We start from the raw sequence: 25,158 nt of genomic DNA, 5'->3' as shown, positions 1-25,158 counted from the left end.
TAATATAACACTATATTAATTAGCTGGAATTAAAATAACTTGAAAGAGGAACAGGTTTTGTTTTAAATCAGAATTGCCAGTTGTGTTTAAAAAAAAGGCTCCAGTTTCATTCTGGATCTACTGACTCCAAAGTCCTAGGGAGTTGGATTGAGGCATCTTCATTTAAAAAGTTTCACATGTAGGGTGCCTGGGTGACTTAGTCAGTTAAGCATCTGCCTTTGGCTCAGGTCATGGTTTGGGGTCCTGGGATCAAGCCCTGCATCTGGCTCCCTGCTTGGTGGGCAATCTGCTTCTCCCTCTCTCTCCCTCTGCCTGCTGCTCCGCATGCTTGTGCTTTCTCTCTCTTTCTCTGTCAAATAAATAAAATCTTTAAAAAAAAATGTTTCATGTGTGATTTAAAGTTTTAAAAAATTACGTATAGCAAAATTTGTTCTTTTTAGTGTATAGTTTTAAGAGTTTGACAAATGTGTAGTGATACCCTTTATTAGGATAGAATAGACCAGAGGACTAGATTTGGTGAGGATGAGATTTTTATTTATTTATTTATTTTTTAAAGATTTTATTTATTTATCAGAGAGAGAGGGGGGAGAGAGCAAGTACAGGCAGACAGAATGGCAGGCAGAGGCAGAGGGAGAAGCAGGCTCCCTGCCGAGCAAGGAGCCCGATATGGGACTCGATCCCAGGACGCCGGGATCATGACCTGAGCCGAAGGCAGCTGCTTAACCAACTGAGCCACCCAGGCATCCCAGGATGAGATTTTTTAAAACTTAGAGTCAATTAACATATAGTATATTATTAGTTTCAGAGGTAGAGTTCAGTGATTCATCAGTTGTGTATAACACCCAGTAATCATTACTCAGTTACCCCATACCCCCACCTGAGTTCCTTCAGCAAACCTGTTCCTAATTCTGTTTAAGAATCTCTTTTGGTTTGTTTCCCTCCATGTTTTCATTTCATTTTATTTTTCCCTCTTTTCCCCTATGATCCTCTGTTTTGTTTCTTACATTCCACATATGAATGAAATCATACGATAATTGTCTTTCTCTGATTGACTTATTTTGCTTAGTATAATACCCTCTAGATCAAAACCACAGTTAGATATCAGCTCACACTAGTCAGAATTGCTTAAAACTAAATCAGGAAACAACAAATGTTGGCAAGGATGCAAAGAAAGGGGAACCCTCTTACACTGTTGGTGGGAATGCAAACTGGTACAGTCACTCTGGAAAACAGTATGGAAGTTCCTCAAAAAGTTAAAAATAGAGCTACCTTATGACTCAGCAATTGCACTACTAGGTATTTACCCAAAGGATACAAACGTGATCCGAAGGGGCACCTGCACCCCCATGTTTATAACAGCAGTGTCCACAACAGTCAAACTATGGAAAGAACCTAGATGTCCATTGACAGATGAATGCATAAAGATGTGGTGTATATATATATATACAATGGAATACTACTTAGCCATCAAAAAATGAAATCTTAAAACAATGTGGATGGTGAGGAAGATATATTTGGTTTTGAACACCATCTAATTTCTTACTGCACTAAAACTGTAGCCATAGAATTAAGATTATTAAACTGAATTGACATTTTCTCCATTAAGTTTAGATTAGGGACATGTGCACATTTTTTTTGTGTGGGGAGGTGGGTAGAGAGCCAGATAGTGACTATTTCAGGCTTTGTAGCTCAATTATGGTCTCTGTTGCATATTCTGTGTGTGGGTGTATGTGTGTTTCTAAACATTAAAAAATATAAAAACTGTTCTTTGCACTGTACAAAAATAGGCAGAGGGCCATCGTTTGTTGACTCCTGGGAGATAATAAATACAACAATAAATCAAACTCTGATTTGTAGTATTTGCTGGTTTCTGAAGTGTACATACTCCCACTGTGACTGATTTTTAAGCTACTAGTGTGTTACACTGAATGAAGAGTTTGAAAGAGATGTGCGGTAGCACAAAGTATTTCTACTATATAAATACAGCAGTTGTAGATAGGTAGATAAAACATAGTAAAATATTAATGAAGTAATAAATTTTGAATGTTTATTACCTTTCTCTTTTTAAAAAAGATTTTATTTGAGAAAGAGTGAGCACAAGTTGGGGGTGGGGGGAAGGCAGAAGGATGAGCAGACTTCTTGCTGAGTGAGGACCCTGATGTGGGGCTCAATCCCAGGACCCTGAAATCATGACCTGAGCTGAAGTCAGACACCTATACAACTGAGCCACCCAGGCTCCCCTCGTCTTTTTATTTTTATTTATTTTAAAGATTTTATTTATTTATTTGACAGAGAAATCACAAGTAGGCAGAGAGAGAGAGGGAGAAGCAGGCTCCCTGCTGAGCAGAGAGCCCGACGTGGGGCTCCATCCAGGACCCTGGGATCATGACCTGAGCCGAAGGCAGAGGCCTTAACCCACTGAGCTACCCAGACGCCCCCCCCCCCGTCTTTTTTAAAGTAATCTCTACACCCAGTGTAGGGTGCCTCAAACTCACGACCCCTAAATCAAGAGTTGGTTGCTCTACTGACTGAGCCAGCCAGGCATCCACCTTTACTTTTAATATAACTTCATTGTGCATTTATAGGATTTAATGTTTAATGATTGCATATAACCTTGGCTTGTAAAATTTCTGAAAATGTATCAGCTTTTGCTAGTCTATATGAGTTGGCGTCAACATATTGAAGCTAAGGCTAGAGAGGTGAGATAATTTCCCAAATCAACTTTAAGTGCCAGAATCAGAATAAACTTTTTATTTTATTTGTTTTTATTTTATTTTATTTTGTTTATTTGACAGGGAGAGAGAGAAATCACAAGTAGTCAGAGCAGCAGGCAGAGAGAGAGGGGAAAGCAGGCTCCCTGCCGAGCGGAGAGCCCGACGTGGGGCTTGATTCCAGGACCCTGAGATCATGACCTGAGCCAAAGGCAGAGGCTTAACCCAGTGAGCCATCCAGGCGCCCCTCTTTTAATTTGATTTTTCTTCTTAAAGATTTACTTACTTGTGAAAGAGAGAAAGAGCATGTGTGGGAGGGGCAAAAGAAGAGGGGGAGAGAATCTCAAGCACACAGCATGCTGAGCATGGAGCCTGATGCTGGGCTCAGTCTCTTGACCCTGAGGTCATGGAGGACCTGAGCTGAAACCAAGAGTCGGATGCTTAACTGACTGTGCCCCTTATTTTTATTTTCATCAAAACAATAGAAGTTCATAGTTTAAAAAGTCAAAAGGTACTGCAAGGTTTATAGTAGGAACACCCCTAAAAAAGCAGCAGTTCCCTGATCTACCCTCTGTATCCCCATTTCTGATCTACAGTCCTAACATTTAACTCTTTTAGTTTTTTCTTCTGGTTTCTACCTCCCTATTTTTCATAATGGGAGAGTTCTATTCTATTTTAAATTTTTTCACTTTTTGATATTACTGATTCCTTCTAAGGAAGATGGGGATTTAGCTCTCTTATGTCTTACATGTTGTTCTTCTTTACCCACTTTTCTAATACATGACAATTATAATTGTTTCTTAAATTACCTTTTTTTTTTTTTTTTAAAGATTTTATTTTTCAGTACTCTATACCCAAAGTGGGGCTTGGATTTACAACCCTGAGATTAGGAATTTCATGTTCTACTGACTGAGCCAGCCAGGTGCCCCTTAAGTTATCTTTTAGTATTTACACATTATGATCGTGTAAACAGTGCACACAGACAAGAAAATTGAGAGCTAAGGAAGAACAGAGGCCCAGAGTGTATGAGGTGTGGGAAAATGAGCAACCTTCTAAGAGCAAGGGCTGTGAGATTAGTAGTGTTCTTCAGGAAAAGCCAGACTTCAGAGCAGGCTAGGAAGTGGGGGAAAAAAAAACACTTCCTGGGAAGAAACTGAAATAAAATATATTATGATTATATCTTCTTCTTCTTCTTCTTTTTTTTTTTTTTATATTTTATTTATTTGAGAGATAGAGATCACAAGTAGGCAGAGAGGCAGGCAGAGAGAGAGGTAGGAAGCCGGCTTCCTGCTGAGCAGAGAGCCGGATGCGGGCGGGGCTTGATCCCAGGATCCTGGGATCATGACCTGAGCTGAAGGCAGAGGCTTTAACCCACTGAGCCACCCAGGTGTCCCATGATTATATCTTCTTACATAATTTTTTGAAATTAGTAATTGCCATAAATTTTAAACATTTGCCTCATTTTTAAAGGTACTTATAACCGTATTTTCCCCATACTCTATGACAGAACTGTAAAACTCATCTCAGTTTGGTTAAACATCAGATAATTCCCTTTTACCCCTTTCAACATACTCCGTAAGTTGCTCTTCATTCTACTGCGAGAATCCCACATATTACTCACAACTCTCATCCTAGTACTCCTGTTCACCATTACCCTGGGGATTGCCTTTGCTTTTCTCCTTAGCATTGGCATGCATTTTCCTGTATCCTATACCATCTTTTCTTTCTTAGGTTTATCTTTTCATTTTGCTAGAGCACATCATTCAGGAACTTCCTAAGAAAAGATTCCAAGAGATAAGGTGTTTGAGACCTAGTATGTCTGAAAATGTTAATTCTACCCTCGTGTAATTGATAATTTGGCAGGATATATAATTTTAGGTAGAAAAATCATTTGCCATCAAATGCAAAGGTTTTTCTCCAGTGTTGTTAATTTCCAGCCTTGCTTTTGAGGAATTCAAAAACATTTCAGGCCTTAGCCCTTTGTGATTTTTTTTCCCCCTTATAGTAGATTTTTAGGACCATCCCTTTATCCTTGATGTGAAATTCCACAGAGATGTACTTTGATGTGAATATTTATCATTCCTTATGTGGCATACTTGGTGTGGACTTTTTTTTTTTTTAAACATTTTATTTGAGAACGAGAGTGAGAAAGAGAGAGAATATGAGTGGTGTGGGGCAGTGGGAGAAGCAGACTCCCTGCTGAGCAGGGAGCCTGATGTGGGGCTTGGGCATCCCACCCCCCAATGCCCTGGGATCACCACCTGAACAGAAGACAGCCACTTAACCTGCTTGAGCTATCCAGGTGCCCCTTTAGTGTGAACTTTTATTCTGGAAATCTATGTCCTTCATTTCTGAACATTTTTTCTTATATTTATTTTAAATATTTCTCTCTGCTTTCTGGAACTTCTGTTAGTTCAGTGTTGGGCCTTCTGGGTTTATCCTCTATTTATTTTATCTTCTGTTTTCATTACTTTCTCTTTTTGTTGTACTTCTTGGGAGATTTCCTCGATGTTATTTGCCAGCTTGTCAGTTCAGGGTTTTTTTGTTTTGTTTTGTTCTTTTAAAAAAATCTCTATCTTGAATTTAATATGTAAGGGCTCTTGTTCTTCAGTGTTTATTATAGATCTTGTTTGTGTTTCAATATTTCCTTTCCTGAGGATGTTCTACTTTTTTGTGTATCTGTGATATTTTCTTTTCCTTGAATTCTTTGTTTACTTCTAAGTTCCTTTGTTTGATTTGGTTTTGGCTTTCTTTAATCTTGATAACTTTCTTTTAATGTCTTCTGGTTCTATGTTTAAAATTACGGTAAATATATATAACAAAATTTATCATTTTAATAATTTTCTAAAAATTTTATTTATTTATTGACAGAGATACTGCAAGAGAAGGAACACAAGCAGGGGGAGTGGGAGAGGGAGAAGCAGGCTTCCTGCTGAGCAGGGAGCCCGATGCAGGGCTCCATTCCAAGACCCCAGGATTATGACCTGAGCTGAAGGCAGATGGTTAATGACTGAACCACCCAGGAGCCCCATTTTAATAATTTTTAGGTGTACAGTTCTTTGGCATTAAGTACATTCACATTTTTGTGTAACCATAAGTATCATTCATCTCCAGACCTTTTCATCTTACCTCACTGGAATTCTGTATGTATTAACTTCCCATTCACTTTTCCCCAGCCTCTGGCAGCCACCATTCTACTTTCTGTCTCCATGAATTTGACTACTCTAGCTACCTCGTCTAAGAGAAATCACATAGTCTTTGTCCTTTCGTGACTGGTTTATCTGTCATTTTGTGACATGTCTTCAGGATTCCTCCATGTATGTTGTAGGATGTGCCAAAATTTCCTTTTTTAAAGGGTTTGTTCTTATTTAAGAATGATATACTAGGGAAACAAGCCATAAGAGACTCTTAATCTCAGGAAACAAACTGAGGGCTGCTGGTCAGTGGCAGGGTATGGGGGAGGTATAGGGTGGCTGGGTTATGGACATTGGGGAGGGTATGTGCTATAGTGAGTGCTGTGAATTGTGTGAGACTGATGATTCACAAACCTTTATCCCTGAAGCAAATAATAAATTATATGTTGATGAAAAAAAAGAATAAAAAGATTGAAAAAAAAAAAAAGGAATGATATACTGAAAAGCTGATTGGAACCTCCATGTCAGTGATCAAGCTATGTTAATTGGAGGCCTTCACTGAAAGTTGGTGAGATGTGAATATCTTTTTCTTTGGTAACCCCCAAATATCTATATCTTTAGGGCTTTTTTTGTGTTCTTGTCAGTTTACCCAGAGAAAAATCTACCTGACTCCTCCCTGGGAATGAAAACTTGGTGGTGCAGTGTTCAAAGAACTGAGGTGGGGAAGGAAGTTGGGACATCTATCTTTTCCTTAATTCTGCTATTTTCATTTAGGGACTTACCCTAGTCCTAGCTGTGGTTGGTGTTCCCTGAGTCCAGAGCACCTCTAATTGCTTCTCTGGATCAGTAAATTGACAGGCAGCCTTTGTGGAGGAGGGGTAGTTGACTGGTTGCTTGGGGGTTGGGGTAGAGAACTAGGGATCTAACTCCTCTTTCTGTAGACTTGTCAGCTAGTTCTTTAGGTTATGGTCCCAGTACTCAGTCTTCCTTTCAGAGATGTGTTGTGCCATCAGTTTCCGGCTGCCCAGAACACAGTGGTGTGAATTAGATTTTTTTTTTTTTATTAGACTTTATCGTTTCAGGCTTAGGTTTCAGTTTTTGCAGTCTACCAAGTCAAAATTCATCTATTTGCTTTTTCTGTATTAAAGTTTTGTTGCTATCATCTGCCGTTGTTTCCTCTCTTCATTTCTTTTCTATTTTTTGTTTAAACCGTTAAAAATATTTTTTATTGCCAATTTGGAGAGATTTTAGAGGTAGTAAAGAACCACATGTTTTATTTTATTATTATTTTTTTAATACTTGTGTTTTTTTTTTTTTTAATTTATTTGACAGAGAGAGATCACAAGTAGGCAGAGAGGCAGGCAGAGAGAAGGGAAGGGAAGCAGGCCCCCTGCTGAGCAGAGAGCCCGATGCGGGACTCGATCCCAGGACCCTGAGATCATGACCTGAGCCGAAGGCAGCGGCTCAATCCACTGAGCCACCCAGGTGCCCCAAACCACATGTTTTAAATCAACTGTATTTTGGCACTTGTAATCTACTTGCCCATTTTTTTTTTTCCTATCGCATAGAAGATTTTCAAAGAGAGACATGTATATACTTCTTGCTACTCAAAGTTTGGACCAACAGCATTGGTATCACCTGGGAGCTTGTTCGAAATGCAGAATTCCAGGCCTCAATCCATACCTAGCCAAGCATATTCTATATTTTTATAAGATCCCTGGGTTATTTGTGATTTATTATAAGTAAATGTGAGAAGCACTGGTCTAATTCACTGGGCCTGGTACAGCACTTGACACATTAGGTGTCTTCTGTTGGACACTCAGCTATTTAGAAAAGACTTTCTTATTAGAAATACTGTTTTGGGATCAGAGTATAGATATTATTATTTGAAGCTATGGGAGTAGATGCAAGTATAGAGTAAAAAGTGGGTCAAGGAAATACCAGTTTTAAGGTGTGGATAAAGGAAGAAAGGGCCTTCTAGGAAAATTGAGAGCTAAGGAAGAACAGAGGCCCAGAGTATATGAAGTGTGGGAAAATGAGCAACCTTCTAAGAGCAAGAGCTGTGAGATTAGTAGTGTTCTTCAGGAAAAGCCAGACTTCAGAGCAGGCTAGGAAGTGGGGGAAAAACACTTTCTGGGAAGATACTGAAATAATAAAATACCTTAATTACAATGTAGGGAGAATGATCAAGGAGGAAAGCCCAGAAGACATAATGGAATGATGAGCAATGAAGAGATGGTTTAGTCGGGGAGGCGGCCACACTGGGGTAAGAACACAGGAGATGACAGGTGACTAAAATGAACTTCCACTCTCTCGACCTTGTACTCTCCATGTTTCAGGCATTTCTTTAAATTCTCTCTTGGCATTTTTTTTTTTTTTTAGATAGACATGCTGTTCCTTTAGTGTAGGACACCATCTTTTCTCCTTGATTCTCTCTAGATGCAGTGCCCTTATTTTGTGCTCCATGGCATCCTATTTTTTTCTGTGTCTGTCTCCTTTTTTCTTTTTAAATATTTATTTGAGAGAGTGGGCAGGAGCGGCAGAGGGAGAGAGTGAATGTCAAGCAGACTCTTGCAGAGCCTGATGTTGGGCTCAATCTCAGAATCCTGAGATCACGGTATGAGCTGAAACCAAGAGTGGATGCCCAGCTGATTGCACCACCCAGGGTCCCCCATCACTCTTTTTTTAAAAAGTTGAGATCAAATCATATATTATAATATTTACCCTTTAAGATACACTTTAGGGGCGCCTGGGTGGCTCAGTGGGTTAAGCTGCTGCCTTCGGCTCGGGTCATGATCTCAGGGTGCTGGGATCGAGTCCTGCATCAGGCTCTCTTCTCAGCAGGGAGCCTGCTTCCTCCTCTCTCTCTCTGCCTGCCTCTCTGCCTACTTGTGATCTCTCTCTGTCAAATAAATAAATAAAATCTTAAAAAAAAAAAAAGATACACTTTAAAAATACTTTTACTGTGTTTAACCATAGCACAGTAATTATATGTTTTACTTATTTAAATTGCCCACCAGGGGTGCCTGGGTGGCTCAGTTGGTGAATCGACTGTCTTCAGCTCAGGTCATGATCCTGGAGTCCTGGACTCGAGTTCTGCGTAGGGCTCCCAGTTCAGCAGAATGTCTGCTTCTCCCTCTGACTCTCCCCACTTTGGTGCACTTTCATTCTCCCTCTCTCACATAAATAAAATCTTAAAAAAAAAAAAAAGATTTTATTGGGGCACGTGGGTGGCTCAGTGGGTTAAGTCTCTGCCTTCGGCTCAGGTCATGATCTCAGGGTCCTGGGATCAAGCCCCATATAGGTCCTGGGTCCTGCTGAGCAGGGAGCCTGCTTCCCTCTCTCTCTCTCTGTCTGCCTCTCTGTCTACTTGTGATTTCTCTAACAAATAAATAAAAGTAAAATCTTTAAAAAATTATTTATTTGAGAGAGAGACAGAGCATGAAAGGGGAGGTCAGAGGGAGAAGCAGACTCCCTTTGGAGCTGGGAGCCTGATGGACTCAATCCTGGAACTTCAGGATCATGACCTGAGCCACCCAGGTGCCCAATAAATAAAATTTTTAATAAAAAAATGCCCACTTGTCTATCTTGTCATTATCTTTGGCATCTGGCCTAGCACCTGTGTCTAACAGCTAATATTCATTGATTGCTGTGTGTCACACACTGTTGTAAGTTTACATATACTGACTCATTTAATCATCTTATGAGGATTTAGCCCTATTTTATGGATGGAGGAAACTACTTTAGCCCTATTTTATGGATGGAGGAGACAAAGGCCTAGAATAAGTAGGTCAGCCACTGTTGAATGAACACATTTATTGTGTGTACCGTGTACCAGCCACTGTGCTTATATGTTTGGGTTACAGAATTAAGAAAGGCTTTGGTCAGAGTTTCAGACAGAATGTTGGTTAAAGCTTCACCCTAAAATGAGGGATATAATGCTGGCTCCTGGTTTTGTGGTACTCGGAATCAAAAGGCTTGAAGTCTCTCTGACTGCTTATATAATTGGGTGTGCCCCTTCTCCCTCTATCACACACTGGAGACATATATTCAAATGTTGTTTTGCCTTTTTTCTTCCATTTTTTAAATTTAAAGCCATCCTTTATAAAGTCAAACCCTAGCATAGACTATAAGAGCTGAGATCTGCCATTCCTCCCTGGTTTTAATAAGTACCTCACTCTGATTCTTAACTTTTTAAAATTAAATATTTTATGTAGAAATAATTTCAAACTTACAGAAAAGTTTCAAAAATAAGAATACAAAGAACATAATCAGGTTCACTTGTTAACATTTTATTCAATTTGTTTTATAATTCATGTTCTATATGTATAAAGTCATACTGTTCTTTTCTCAACTATTTAAGTGACAATCACCCTGGTCCTTAACCCCTAAATACCGTAATATATATTTCCAATGAATAGGAATGTTCCTTTATATTCCCCAGTATACCATAATTATTAATTTCAGTACATTTAACTTTGATGTGATACTTTACTGTTTATAAATTATTTATAGATTACAACTAAAGAAATAATCTTTTTACAGTGCTATAGCCCCTGAATACTCTCTTTAATTAAAAAATACCAAAGTGGGCACCTGGTTGGTTAAGTGCCTGCCTTCAGTTCAGGTCATGATCTCAGAGTCCTGGGATCAAGCCCACAACGGGCTCCCTGCTCAGCAGAGAACCTGCTTCTCCCTCTCTTTCTGCCGCTCCCCCTGCCTGTGCTTTCTTGTTCTCTCAAATAATTTAATAAAATCTTAAAAAAAAAAAAAAACCAAAGGGAATTTTTGAAAGTTTTTCTAAAAAGTTGGAAAACATATTGTTGGGCCCTGCTGGTCATGGCACTCAGCTCACTAAGGATTAGGTTTGAGCAGTTTAGCATTTGCATTGAAGTTTCTGCAGGAGGAGATCAATTGCTCCTTTTGCTGGGTTTCCATTAGACTTTGCTTTTACCTTTACTATAATATTTACTTAATTCTGCTGAGTGTTATGGTTAGGTGTTTCTATATGTTGTTCATGTAGGTTTGTTCTTTTGAGTGCTGGAAACACCTTGTCCTTGTACCTTTTATAGCTATAGCAACATGCTTTATACAGTGTAAGTTTAAACTGTTAATCCTTATAAATGGATAAGTAGAAGAATTTTAAATTTTGCAAAATTATAGGTCCAACTCTAGCTCTTTTATAAGCCACATCAAGTCCTTTCCAAACAAGATAGGTATAAGTAGCATTTAGGAAAAAAGTAAGGATTATAGCAAGGTCTTACCCCATCTAGTAATTTTGGTAGCCTGATTTTTTTTTTTTTTTTTTTTTTTTAGATAACAGCTTTTTAAAAAATAACAGATAAAATTCACATAGCGTAATAATTCACCCACTTAAAGTGTATAATTCAGTAGGTTTAAGTATATTCACAGAGTTTTGCAACCATTACCACAAACAATTTTGTAACGTTTTCATTACCCTACTCTGCACACATTAGCTATCCTTCCCTTTTCCTCTTTAATCCCCCCACAAGCCCTAGGCAACCATTAATTTATTTTCTGTCTCTGTAAATTTGCCTGTTCTGGATAGTGGAATAATCTAATGTGGACTTTTGTGCCTTGCTTTTCACTTAACCTAAACAATTTCATGGTTCATATATTTTATAAAATATTTCAGCAGAGTTGCGCAGTGGAAGCGTGCTGGACCCATATTTTATAAAATATTTCATTCCTTTTTACCACTAAATAATATTCCTCTGTATATACCACATTTTGTTTACTCATTCATCTGTTGATAGATATGGGGTTGTTTCCACTTTCTGGCTATTACAAACAATGCTATTATAAACATTCATACACAAGTTTTTTTTATGGGCGTATGTTCCAGTTCTCTTGAGTATATAACTAGGATTGAAATTGCTGGGTAAGGTGATGACTAGGTTTAACCTTTTGAGGAACTGCTAAACTGTACAGTTGCATCATTTTATATTTCCATCAGCAGTGTTTGAGAGTTCCAGTTTCTCCACATTCTCATCAACACTTTTTTTTTGATTACAGTTTATCTTTGAATAATGTGAGAGTTAGAAACACCAATCCCTGTGTAGTCCAAAATCTCTGTATAAATTTTGACTTCCCCAAAATTTACCTACTAATAGCTTATTATTGACCAGAAGCCTTACTGATAACAGAAACAGTTGTTTAATACATTTTTGCATGTTGTATTTATATACTGTATTCTTACCATAAGGCAAGATAGAGAAAAGAAAATGTTAGTTAAGAAAATCCTAAGAGAAAATAACTTACAGTGCTGTATTTATTGATTGTGTAAGTTTATGTTGTCTGTTTACAAAATCATCTTTCAATACCTGCATCAATGTGATATGATACAAAACACTGTGAGATCTTATACATATTACTAACAGCAGACATCAAAAGTTAGAAGATAATGGGATGCCTGGGTGGGTCAGTTGGTTAAGCGGCTACCTTCGGCTCAGGTCATGATCCCAACGTCCTGGGATCGAGTCCCACATCGGGCTTCTTGCTCGGTGGGGAGCCTGCTTCTCCCTCTGCCTCTGCTGCCACTCTGCCTGCCTGTGCGCGCGCTCTCTCTCTCTCTGGCAAATAAATAAAATAAAATCTTTAAAAAAATCTTTTTTAAAAATGAGAAGATAATGTGAAAAAATTCATATGTATTTGCAGATACAACAATTCATGCATTGATAATGAAGCATCAGTATGTTTGGCAATGATGACAAAAACGTTTCATGCAGTTCTTGCTATATAATTCTTAGATTTTCATATCAAAATACATGTATAACAGATAAATTTATTATCTACAGTATGTACATATAGTTCAGTACGATGATTATTTGCTGTTAAGTGGAATTTGATCATCGTAAGATCTTCATCCATGTTGTCTTGATGTTGAGTTGGTTGAAGAGGAGGAGGAAGAGTTGGTTTTGCTGTCTTAGGGTGGCATAGGCAGAAGAGGAGGAGGAGGGGAGGCAGGAGAGGCAGGCACACTTGATGTAACATTATGGAAATATGTAATAATTTCTATCTGACATTTTTGCTTTTCCATTTTTCTAAAAAAATGTTCTATACAGTACCAGTCCTTCTACCATTTCAGTGCTTGTATCATACAAATGAAGGCAAGATAGAGAAAAGAAAATCCTAAATGAAGTCAAAAGCAGTTTTGAATATTTGGAACACTTCTGCCAGATTGTCTAATGTCAGCTTGTTTTCTGGAACTGCTTCTTCACCTTCTTGTCATCTGACACCGGTTCAGTAGCACTCATCTCCATCATGTCGTCTTCTGTTAATTCCTATGATGTGTCACTTAGCTCTTGAATTTCTCCAAATTCTTAAAACCCTTTACTCGCCACCTTTTTCTTCTTCTTTTTTTTCTTCCATATCCACTGTCTCTTTCATGATTTTTTTGATTAACTCTGTTGTAAATCCTTTGAAATCATGTATAACATCTGGACACTATTTTCTCTAGCAGGAATTTATTGTTTCGGGCTTGATGGCTTTCACTGCTTTTTGTGTAACAGTGATGGCATCTTCAGTGATGTGATCCTTTTAGACTTCCATGCTGTTCTATCAAGGTTCTCTTCCCAAGTACTGATAATCCTTTCCAATGAGTACTGTACATGATGAGCCCTAAAGGTCATTATGACTCCCTGATCTAAAGGCTGATTTAGAGATGTGTTTGGGGGCAAACAAGTCATTTTAACACTTTTGGTATTGAATTTGTGGGGTTCTGGGTGGCAAGGGACATTGTCTGATATCAAAAGAACTTTAAAAGGCAGTCCTTTACTGTCAAGGTACTTCCTGGCTTCAGGGACAAAAAGCATCAATGGAACTAATCCAGAAAAATGGTTCTCGTTGTCTAGGCCTTGTTGTATAACCAAAAGACGGGCAGCTGGTGTTTATTTTTTCTCTTCAAGGCTCAGGGGTTAGCAACTTTATAGATAAGGGCAGTTCTGATCATAAACTCAACTGCATTTGTGCAAAATGGTAGCGTTAGCCTATCCCTTCCTGTCTTTTTTTTTTTTTTTTTTCTTTTTAAATCCCTTCCTGTCTTAAATCCTGGTGCTTGCTTCTCTTTCTTACTAATGAATGTCCTTTGTGGCATTTTTTTCCCAGAAAAGGGCACTTTTGTCTGCATTAAAAACCTGTTCAGGCAGACATCCTTTCTACTTCATGATTTTCTTAATGGCCTCTGGGAACTTGTCCGCTGCCTCTTGGTTGGCAGAAGCTACTTCTGCTATTATCTTGACATTTTTAAAGCCTCTTTCTAAAATTACCAAACTACCCTTTGCTGGTTAAATTCTCCAGTTTTAGATCTTTCACCTTCCTTTTTCTTTAAGTTGTCCTATAATGACTTAGCTTTTTCCTGAATAATATTAGAGTCTATAGGTACCTTACAGCAATCCTGCACCCACATAAAGGCTGCATTTTCAATACAGGATAAAAAGGTATCTCCTAAAAAGTGCAAGGTTTTTGCATCCACTGGCATAGCTGCAGGGATGGCTTCTCAAATTTCCTTTTTTTTTTTTTTTTTTTTAAAACAATGGTTCTTAGACTGGTGGGCAACTGCAGACCTCAGTCAAGCAGTTCAACTTTTTCTTGTAATGTCATGACTTTTCTTGGCTTCTTGGGAGCTTTCAGCATCACTAGTGGCACTTTGTATAGGTCCTCTGGTGTTATTCTAGGTGGAAGAACGATGGGAGATTACTTTTTACGGCAAAATATAATTCACGGAGAGATGAACTGTTCATGCAGAGATGATTAGTGACACAGGGCATTTTAAGCTGATGCTCATAACGCTTGAGCTCACTGCAATAACAACAGGAGATGGCTACAAAATTATTAGAGTAGTACAGTATGTACTACAGTCAATTTTATGCAGTTATGATTTAATACTGTATCTTTACCTTTGTTTATAACTCCCTCAGCTGCAAATGGGGCCATGTACAGTCTGTATGTGTTTGCATAAAAGTTTGATAAATTTTAACTTTTTATGATTTGTGTATATTTTATGGTAGTAAATGAAAAAATAGACTAGTATATACATACATTTTATGCATTCATGATATACTTAACTTTTTCTTAAGCTTTCTGATATTTCTATCAAAATATCTTTGTCTTTGTCTGCAAGTGCTTTGTCTGCAAGGTTTTTCAAACTGTTGCAAATCTCCAAGAAACTTTCTAACATATTTATTGGAAAAAAACCAAAAAAACCCTGTGTATAGAAGGACCCATGTATGCAGTTCAAACCCCTGTTATCAAAGGGTCAACTGTATAGTCATCCTAATGGATGTGAAGTGGTATATATATGTATATTTTTAAGATTTTATTTATTATTTATTTGACAGAGAAGGAGAGAGGGAAAGAGCTCTAGCAAGCAAGGGGAGAAGCAGAGGGGAGGGAGAGAGAATCCCAAGCAGACCTCACACTGAGCCTGGAGTGCCACAGGAGATGTGACGCTGAGATCACAACCTGAGCTGAAATCAAGAGTTGGATGCTCAGCCAACTAAGCCACCCAGGCGCCCCTGGAGTGGTATCCTATTGTGATTTTAATTTTAATTTCTTTGAGGGCTGATACTCTCTTTTCATGTACTTGTTGGCCATTTGTATATCTTCTTTGGAGAAATGTCTATTCACATCCTGTGCTCATTTTTAATTCAGTTATTTGTCTTTTTATTAAGTTGCAAGACTTCTTTACTCTGGATACAACTTTGTTAGATATATGATTTACAAAGATTTTCTGCCATTCTCTGTGTTGTCTTTGCACTTTCTTGATGTCATTTGAAGCACAAAAATTTTTAATTTTGATCAAGTCCAATTTATCTTTTTTTTTTTTTTTTTCCTTTACTTTCTGCTTTTGGTTCCTATCTAAGAAACCAGTGCCTAGTCCAAAGTTATGAAGATTCAAGTCTGCTCTCTTTAAAAAGTTTTACAGTTTTGGGCTGCCTGGGTGGCTCAGTCAGTTAAATGTCTGCCTTTGGCTCAGGTTGTGATTCCAGGGTTGTGGAATCAAGTCCTGCATTGGGCTCCTGGCTTGGGAAGGAGCCTGCTTCTCCCTCTGCCTGCTGCTCCCCTGCTTGTGCTCTCTCTCTCTCTCTCTGCCAAATAAATAAATCTTTTTTAAAAAAAGGTTTATAGTTTTAGCTTTTACATATAGGTTTTTGATCCATTTTGACTTAATTCTTGCAGTGTGATGCAGGGGTCTGACTATATTCTTTTGAATGTGGGTAACCAGTTGTCCTAGCACCATTTGTTAAAAAGACTATTTTTTTCAACATTGAATTTTTTTACATCCTTGTTAAAAACATTTGACAGTAAAGAGTTTCTGTTTTGAAGAACACATTCACATTGTTCCCCTTTCCCCCCATATTGTCTTTTTTGTTAATTAAAAAAAATGTAGAAACCATCTCAAACTTACAGAAAAGTTGCAAGTACGGTACTAATAACTTATTTTCTTGAACTGTTGAGAGTAAGTTGCTGACATGATACCCCGCAATGATCACATTTTTGTGTATTTCCCACCAATAAGAACCTTTTCTTATATAATGGTGACACAAAACCAGAAAATTAATGTTGATACATTACAGTACCAATCTTATTCTCAGCTCCCATTCAAGTTTCATTCTTGTTCCAGTAATATCCTTTATAACAAAAAGAATCCAGTCCAGAATTACACATTGCATTTGTCATGCTTCTCTAGTCTTTTTCAATCTGGAATGATTCCTCAATCTTCTTGATTTTCATGACCTTGACAATTTTGAAGATTACAGGCCAGTTTTTTTGTTTTTGTTTTTGTTTTTGTTTTTGTAGAATGTCTCTGAATTGTGATTTGTCTGATGTTTCCTCATGATTAAATTCAGTTTATATGTATTTGGCAGGAATATCCCAGAAGTGATATTAATGTCCTTCCCAGTGCATCCTATTGGGGGCCCAAGATTTTATCATTACTGGTAGTATTAACTTGATTGATTACTTGATTAAGGTAGTGTTTGCCAGGCTTCTCCACTATTATTATTTGTCTTTTTACTTTTGTGACTAATAAGCATTTTGTGGGAAAGCCTTTTGAGATTATATAAATCCTTTCTGTTAATCTTTTGGTTTTTCATTTTATTCATTTACATCTGAATGATCACATGGATTCTTATTTTGTTTTGATGGCTTATATTACCTTACTATCATTTGTATCAATGCTTGAGTTGTTCCATATTTGATAGTGGAAACCCCTTCAAGGTGGCTTCTTTATTCTTTTGTCAAGGCCCCTCATTTTCAAGCACTTGCTCTTTACTTTTTGGTATAACATGATGTTCGAGGTTCATTTGGTTCTTGCTCTAGCCCAGCTGTAGCCCAGCTCTACCTCAGCCTTGGAATCTGCTTTTCTTCAAAGAGCCCTGGTTCTTTTTAGTAGAGAATAGCATTAAAAACTAAGATCTGGGTGCTAGTTATGCATACTTGGGATGCTGCTGATCGTAGGACTTCTCAGGGGACAGAGGGAATAGTTTTATTACCTATATGTATAGACATCTGCATCTCTCTATTAAATTTCATGAGTTCATATCAATAGCTATAATTCCAGTTCAAACTAGAGGGATCCTTCTGTTTTTTTTTTACCTTTCCATATTTGTAACTTCCTTTTTAGACTATGAGAAACCTGCTTCCTATTATTTTTAATAGTTGTATTTATTTGATCTATTACTCCGTATGTACCCCATCTCTTGTAGTCATTGCTGCATTCCCTCGACACCTCCCAGCCTCCCCTCCCCCAAGTAGAAACTCCACCCTTATCTGACTTTGTCCCATTATATTGGTATGCCCTCTTCTGAGGATTGTGTCCTCATTGGCTTGGTCTCCACTGTTCTGGGCCATCCGGGCCCTATGCCACTGCACTTCTTCATTCAGATTTAGCATCTCATGCCAGGCTGCACTGGTGAGGCTCTCGTCCTCACCCTCCTCCAGCTCTGAGATCCTGTGCTGTGTTGTTGCCTTCCTATATGGACATAATCCTCCTTCACCTGCTTTGGGCTCTGACAACCAACTCTTGGCCCTTGTGACCACTCTAACTTAATGGCTTTTGGACTGAATTATTTGTTAAAGGGTCATTGTCTTTTGAGAGATGAAGTGTTTTGAGAGACAAATTAAAAGTTAGTATTTTAATAAGGGAAAAAACCCAAGTAGCTTGAAAACTTCACCTTTTAGGCAGTTACTGGTAGAGTTCTAGAAGGATTCCTTCTTTGGCTAATGTTTAACATAAAATAACACATAATTTATAATTACTTAAATCTTAATGTACATTGGTTAATGAGCTGTTCCTGACTGAGGAAATTAGAAACAAATAGTAATTTATAGCTACCGAATAATATTCATTTTTCTTCTAGCTCTTCCACCAAAGCCACCTAAGCCAATGACTTCAGCCGTTACAAATGGAATGAAGGACAGTTCTGTTTCTCTTCAGGATGCAGAATGGTACTGGGGGGATATTTCAAGGTAACTAGAATACTACTATAATTCACTGAAGTTTAGAAACAAATCAGTTTTGAGAAGTTAAAAATAAAACATTTTCATGTCCTACTAGTTGTCATTTAAAGATTACCATTTTAAAAATTGTGAGAACACTTCAAAAGTTTCTAAATGCTGTCCTTCCACAAGAAATTGTCAAGATCTTTAAATTACAGGTGTGATTATTACTTTTAATACTATATTAAGGATAGATCTCTGAATAATGAAACTGAAAAGATTTAGGATAGCTACATGTGTTTTTCTATAAAAGATAGTTATCGGTACTTAATTTTCTTTACCTTTCTGTCTAAGGCAACAGTTCCACAATCTTTGCATACATAAGAATCAGTTGGGGTGTGGCCCAGGAATCTACATTTAACAACCTCCCCAGGTGGTTTTGATGCACTCTTCACATCCCTCATTTTAAGAAATGGGAGTTTAGAGCAGTAAAATGCTTCTTAGGTAAAATGTGATTTTTTGGAAATGTTGAACCTAGAGAAGGGAAAAAGTACATATATATTGAAGTTGAATATTCAGATTTCTTGTTGTTTTTCTTGAGTTTAAAAAAAAAAAAAAAGACCTATCCATTTCTGTCAGATTGGGTTCAAGGTTGATGGTGTATTCTTCAGTATGCTTATATTTCTCTTTCTTTTGTCTGTTCTCTTCAACTACCAAAGTGGCACTCATTTTTTTTTTCTTTGTTACCATTTTAACCATCTTTAAATGTGCAGTTCAGTGGCATTAAGTACATTCACACTATTGTTCAACCATCACCATCATCTGTCTCTGGAACTATTTCATCTTCCCCCGAAGCGAAACTTTGTACTTATTAAACACTAACTGCCTTTTCTGCCTATTCTTCCCAACCCTGGGAAACCACCATCCTACTTCTGTTTCTATGAATTTGACTACTCTAGCTACCTCACATAAGTGTAATTGTATAGTATTTATCCTTTTGTGACTGACATATTTCACTTAGCACAATGTCTTCAAGGTTCATCGTTGTTATAGCATGTATCAGAATTTCCTTCCTTTTTAAGGTTGAATAATGTTCCATTATGTGTATATACCAAATTTTTATTTTTTCATTCATCTGGACATTTGGCTTTGAACATCTGGATTGTTTACAGCTTTTGGCTATTGTAAATAATGCTGCCATGAACATTGGTGTATAAATGTTTTTTCAAGTCCCTTTTAAAAATTTTTTATTTCTTTATTATTTTTTAAAGGGGGGGAGGGGCAGAAGGAGAGAGAGAATCATAAGTAGGCCCCCTGCCCAACGTGGAGCCCATATGAGGCTTAGTCTCACAACCCTGAGATCGTGACCTGAGCTGAAATCAAGAGTTGGCTGCTTAGCTGACTGAGCCACCCAGGTGCCCCTCTAGTCCCTGCTTTTAGTTTTTTGGGGTATATACCCTGAAGTGGAATTTCTAAGTCATATGGTAATTCTATGTTTAATTTTTTGAAGGAGACCTAATATATTTGTATTAAAATAGATCAGAAAATATTTGTTTATAATTGTGCAACTGTTTAAATTTATATTCTAAGAACTTGTGGGTCTGTAACTCAAGAGTATTCTGTGCCCTGCCTTATCCTGAGTGTTCTAGTGTTTTTTCTTAAAGTCCTAAACCAACTCTGCAGGAGGAATTTATCATCACTATAAATTCATATTGGAGAAGATTATATTGAAAGGTTGTGAACTTAGTGAATTACCCCCCCTTCAGACACAGCTGCCACTGTTGCTTAAACACAACCTTCTTTCTAAACAGCTGCTGGTTTTTCCTGAAACCCTGCAAGTTCAGACCTGCCTAAGGAAGCCCTAAAGGCTTAATGGAAATACTATCCCCTACAGACGGTTGAAATCTGGAAGAGTTTAAAAAGCAAATAGACCTTCCTTAGATTGCATAATACTGAAAATCAAAACAGAAAGATCCTATCTAGGGGGAGGAATTAAATGACCTCTGAAGGCCCCCATTATTCTATGACCTTAGACATACTCCTCTCCAAACTAGCTTTAGTAATAATATGTGAAGAGAACAATTGATGATTACATTTTTTTCAGTTTTTCCTATAATTCTGTTTTTCAGGGAGGAGGTTAATGATAAATTACGGGATATGCCAGATGGTACATTCTTGGTCAGAGATGCCTCAACAAAAATGCAGGGGGATTATACTTTGACTTTGCGGTGAGTATTTTTTAGCATTGTGACTAGTGCTCTATTAGTGTTATTTATTTCTGGGTATACAGAGATTTTTGTATTTATTTAAATGATTATTTACACATTTAAAAATATTTTTACTTAATTTAGAAACATAAGTTTAAGTTGTTTGACTATCCTTTCTCCATATGTTAAATATTTAAATGTCTTATAAAAAGATGGCAACAATTTTAATTTTTATGTAGGAATAAAACTAAAAAGCTAAAATCCCTCAAAGTAAGTTACGAAGTAAGAATTAATACTGTTGACTTTGTATGTGAAGTAGAAGTCATGGGGACAGCCTGAGGTTATTAAGATATGTTGGGAATCTACCTCTCTAATAGCCCTATTATTTTCCTTAATGCAGACTTCAGAGAGTAAAGCTTAACATAGTTTAGGCTTACAAGGATATGTAGAAGATAAAACAATTCTTAGCCTCTATCATGCCATCCACGTGGGCATATTAGAATTTCCTAAGTGATGGATGTATCACCTTTTATATTTACAAAGATGGGACATATATTTTAAAAGATTAGGAAAACTGCATCAGATATTTTTACATTTAATTTTAACAATTAAAATAGTCTAATTACAATAAAATTCTGTGCTTTTTTAAAAAAGGTACTACCTAAAGAAAAATATAATGAAAATAACAGCGATATTGTGCTACGCGTTTTACATGCAATATCTTATTCCTCACAACAACCTTATGAATTAGGTATTACTAATATTTCCATTTTATAGATGGGACAACTGACGATTAACCTGGTTAAGAAACTTTCCTAAAGACATATAGCTAGTAAATGGCAGAGGATGGAGTCAGATTCAGATGTATCTGATTCTTTGCGCCTTTCTGCCTACTATCTTTAGGAAAAATCATGTATTTTATGCTAGAAATTTGGAGTTTCTTATAAAGGCATTATAGGAAGTTAATACCTTGGAACTTTTAATTATGCTGAGGAATAAACAAAATTCTGTAATGATTCACTTCACTTAGTTTTTTTCCCCCTGCTCTAGTCTGGCTTCTGTCTTTACCACTCTCATAAGGAGTGTTAAACCAATGACCACTTCTCTCTTCTTACCTCATCTGACCTTTTGACAGCTTTAGTCATAGGCATTTCTTCCTAGAAACAGGTTATTGTCTTGACTGTTGTGACATCCCACTCCTGATTTTCTTCCTAACTCTAGGCCAGCCATTCCTTTGCTCCGTATCTAATTGTTAAGTGTTCCAGACTTGGAGTTGGGCCTCCTTCCCTTCTCTGTATTGGTTCTCCCAAGGTGAGCTTGTCCTGTTCCATGGCTTTAATATGCCATTAAATGGTGATGATTCATAAACCCCATCTCCAGCTCTGACCTCCAGATCTCCACTTGCCTACTTGACTTTGCTGCTTACATAACTAGGGTACATATTAATTTGAACATGGTCAAAGGAGAGTTCTTATTTTCTAACCCAACTCTTCCTACCCAAACTGTTTCTCTTCTACTTTTTTTTCTTTCTTTCTACCCCCCCCCCCGAAATAGAACCACCGTTTCTACAGTACTCAAGTTACAGCTTTTCCCCCTCTTACTTTCCTCATCTTCACATCCAGATCCATCATTGAACAAGTCCTGACAACTTTACCTCCAAGTCTATATTCGTAATCTCATCATACTTCTCTGTCACTCAACAGTAAGCCCACCATCATCTTGCTTGATTTTTTGCAGTCATTTCCTGACAGGCCTCTCAGCATCTTACAATTTCTAACTTTCCCACCCCTGTTGACCATTTTCTGCACAGAAACTACTAGAGTGATCATTTTAAGGAATGAGTCTGGATTACTCCCTTGCTTAAAGTTCTTTTAAGAGTTTCCCTACTGCACTTAAGGTAAAGAATTTGGATTTTATTCTAGCTTACAGAACTCTATTTGACCTGGACTTGGTCTACTTCTTAAACTTCATTCCTCCCCCTGCCCCCTACATTCAATCTCTCTAGCCTTTTCATACTTCAGGCAAGTGAGGCTTAGGCTTCCCTCAGGGCCTCTGCAATAGGTCTTTCTTTCTTTCTTTTTTTTTTTTTTTTAATTTTATTTATTTATCAGAGAGAGAGAGAGCACAGGCAGGCAGAGAAGCCACAGAGGCGGAGGGAGAAGCAGGCTCCCAGCCGAGCAAGGAGCCCGATGTGGGACTCGATCCCAGGACGCTGGGATCATGACCCGAGCCGAAGGCAGCTGCTTAACCAACTGAGCCACCCAGGCGTCCCTGCAATAGGTCTTTCTGATCTTTGCATCTTTGTTTACTTTTTGTCATTCAGATCTCTGCATAATTGCCACCTCTTCAGGTCTTCCTGAACTACTCTATCCAAAGTAGCTCTCCGAGGATGTATAGTGCCTCAGTTTAATTTTCTGTTTGGGCCACTTCTGTATTTTCGTCTCCTTTTCCATTTTGTAGTTCTCACCCTACTAGAATTAAGTTCTCTGCTATTGGGGACTTTTTTGATCATCGTTTTATTTCCAGACTGCAGTGTGTGATAATGGATAGGCATTAAACAATGGATGCCTAATAAATATTTATTAACAGAATGAATGTCCTCATTTATCTGAAAAATGGTTTTAATCCCACACTAAGGCATTCTTTTATGATGGTTAGATTCCTAAATGCAACTAACTAAAAGCAACAATTTTTGTATCTTGGGCTGAGGAAAAGAACCTGCAAAAGTTCTGTCACTTACCTGAAGTTGCAGTGCTGTTCAGGAACAAAAGCTGGCAAGGGGTCCCAGTCAAAGCCACCATGAGAATTCTTATGCTAGAGACCTACAGCTGGAAGGGATCATTAATGCTACCTTATTCAACTGGGTTTCTGCAGATGTTGGAATTCCCTGCAAACACTTTTCAGAATCAATTGAGCTTTCCTGTGATCTTTCAGTCAGAGGGAGCTAGCATCTTCCCTTTGAGGCAGCCCAGTCTATTGTTGGGCAGCTTTAAAGTTTAGAGGGTTATTGTTGTGCTAGATATTATGGTAGGACCAGGAATAAGGGCATGAATAAGATGTGGTTTTACCCTCAAGCATTCATAATTTGTTGTGTAATGGTGGAATAGGAGAGATACATATATATTATACCTTAATGCATTATAGTGTTATATTAGAGTTCTCCCCATTTACCCCTTCTCCTAACTCCTGGTAACCATTGTTTTACTCTCTGTCTTTACAAATTTGATTATTTTAGGTACCTCATATAAGTAGAATCATAATATTTGTCCTTTGGTGTGTGGCTTTTTTTATATAAAGTAATGTTTGTAAGGTTCATCCATATTGTAGCATGTCATACATTTCTTCCTTTTTAAGGCTGAATAGTATTCTATTGCATGTGTGTACTACATTTTATTTGTCCTTTGGTCCATGGACATTGGCAAGAATATTTTAAAATTTTTTGTATCTAGAAGAACGTCTGACATGTAGGTACCCAGTAACTATTTGAAAAGAAAGAATAAATAAGAGAAAGACAAAGAGAAGTTTTCTTAGAGGAAATGACAGTTTAGCTGGGCCTAGGTAGATTTTGTTAGGCAGAAAAGTGATGGTCTTACTAGGGTTTAGTAAATACTCATAGCTCAGTACTCTGCAGAGGATCTAAGAAAGTTAACATTTTTTGCTTCAAAGTAGCCATAATCTGGTGAGGGCAACAGGAATAAGAAAATTGCTTTGAATTAAACCAAAATAATGGGAGAAGTTCAAACAATGTGCTTTGGGGGCTGAAAGGAAGGAAAGAGATATTTTGTTGAGAGAATATAGAAAGCTGCCCTTCATGGAAAAAATTGCATTGCCATTTGTCTGGAAGAAGGGAATGGGTTTGACCATGTAAAAGTGGGAGGGGAAGTTGCAGGATTAGGTAACAACAGGAACAGAGATATGGAGGTGAGAAACTATAGTGCCCTGTTCTCTCAGATGCAGTCCCATTTGGCTAGAGGGCCAAGTCAACAAGAGAAACAAGTGATCAGGGATGCAGGGTTGGAAAAGGCTCATGTTAAGGAGGGTCTTGAATTCTAAAATGTGTAGTTTGTATTTAATATTGTAGGTAGGCAGAGGAAACCATTTCATTTTTTCAGCAGGGAAGTATATGATCAGACTACATTTGAAAAGAATAAAAGAGGATAGATACTAGTAAAGGGTTAGAATATCATGAATCATTGGGGTGCTTGGCTGGCTCAGTTGGTAGAGCATGCTACTCTTGATCTCAGGGTTGAGTCAAGCCCCACTTTGGGCGTAGAACTTAAAAAAAAAAAGAAAAGAAAATTTTAAAAACAGACTATTATGAATTGAGAGGTAATGGTGACCCAGAATAAATTTATTCTTTAATCACTTAATATTTATTGAATGCCCACAATGTTCTAAGTACTGTTTTAGTTAGGAAAAGGAAATGATGAACAAGCTGGACATGGTTTCCTGTCTATCGTGTTTATATTTGGAAGTAGAAGTAGGAATAGAGGAGAAGAAGACACAATAAACACATAAAAAATAACTTCACAGTATATGAAATACTATATAGGAAATACACAGGGTTATGTGATAGGGATATAGGAAGAGGGAATTTAAGATAATTTCGAGAAGGAGGGCCTCTGTGAGGAAATGACCTACCTC

At 37.6% G+C, this 25,158-nt stretch overlaps 1 protein-coding gene across 2 annotated transcripts in view; it reads left to right on the top strand.

Annotated features, from left to right (window-relative positions):
• The window catches only part of LOC309842697 (phosphatidylinositol 3-kinase regulatory subunit gamma), a 137,803-nt gene that overhangs the window by 70,149 nt on the left and 42,496 nt on the right, over positions 1-25,158 (top strand). For both annotated transcript variants that reach the window (XM_082687294.1, XM_082687293.1), the window contains exons 2-3: positions 18,229-18,337; positions 20,437-20,535. In XM_082687294.1, coding sequence (XP_082543420.1) covers positions 18,255-18,337; positions 20,437-20,535 — 182 coding nt within the window. In that variant the 5' untranslated portion in view covers positions 18,229-18,254. The remainder of the gene's footprint in view (positions 1-18,228; positions 18,338-20,436; positions 20,536-25,158) is intronic.

The sequence above is a fragment of the Mustela nivalis genome (assembly GCF_964662115.1).
Source record: "Mustela nivalis genome assembly, chromosome: 10".
NCBI classification, from domain to species: Eukaryota; Metazoa; Chordata; class Mammalia; order Carnivora; family Mustelidae; genus Mustela; species Mustela nivalis.
Note: the sequence above shows the minus strand (reverse complement) of the source record. Positions and strands in the feature narration are given on the sequence as shown.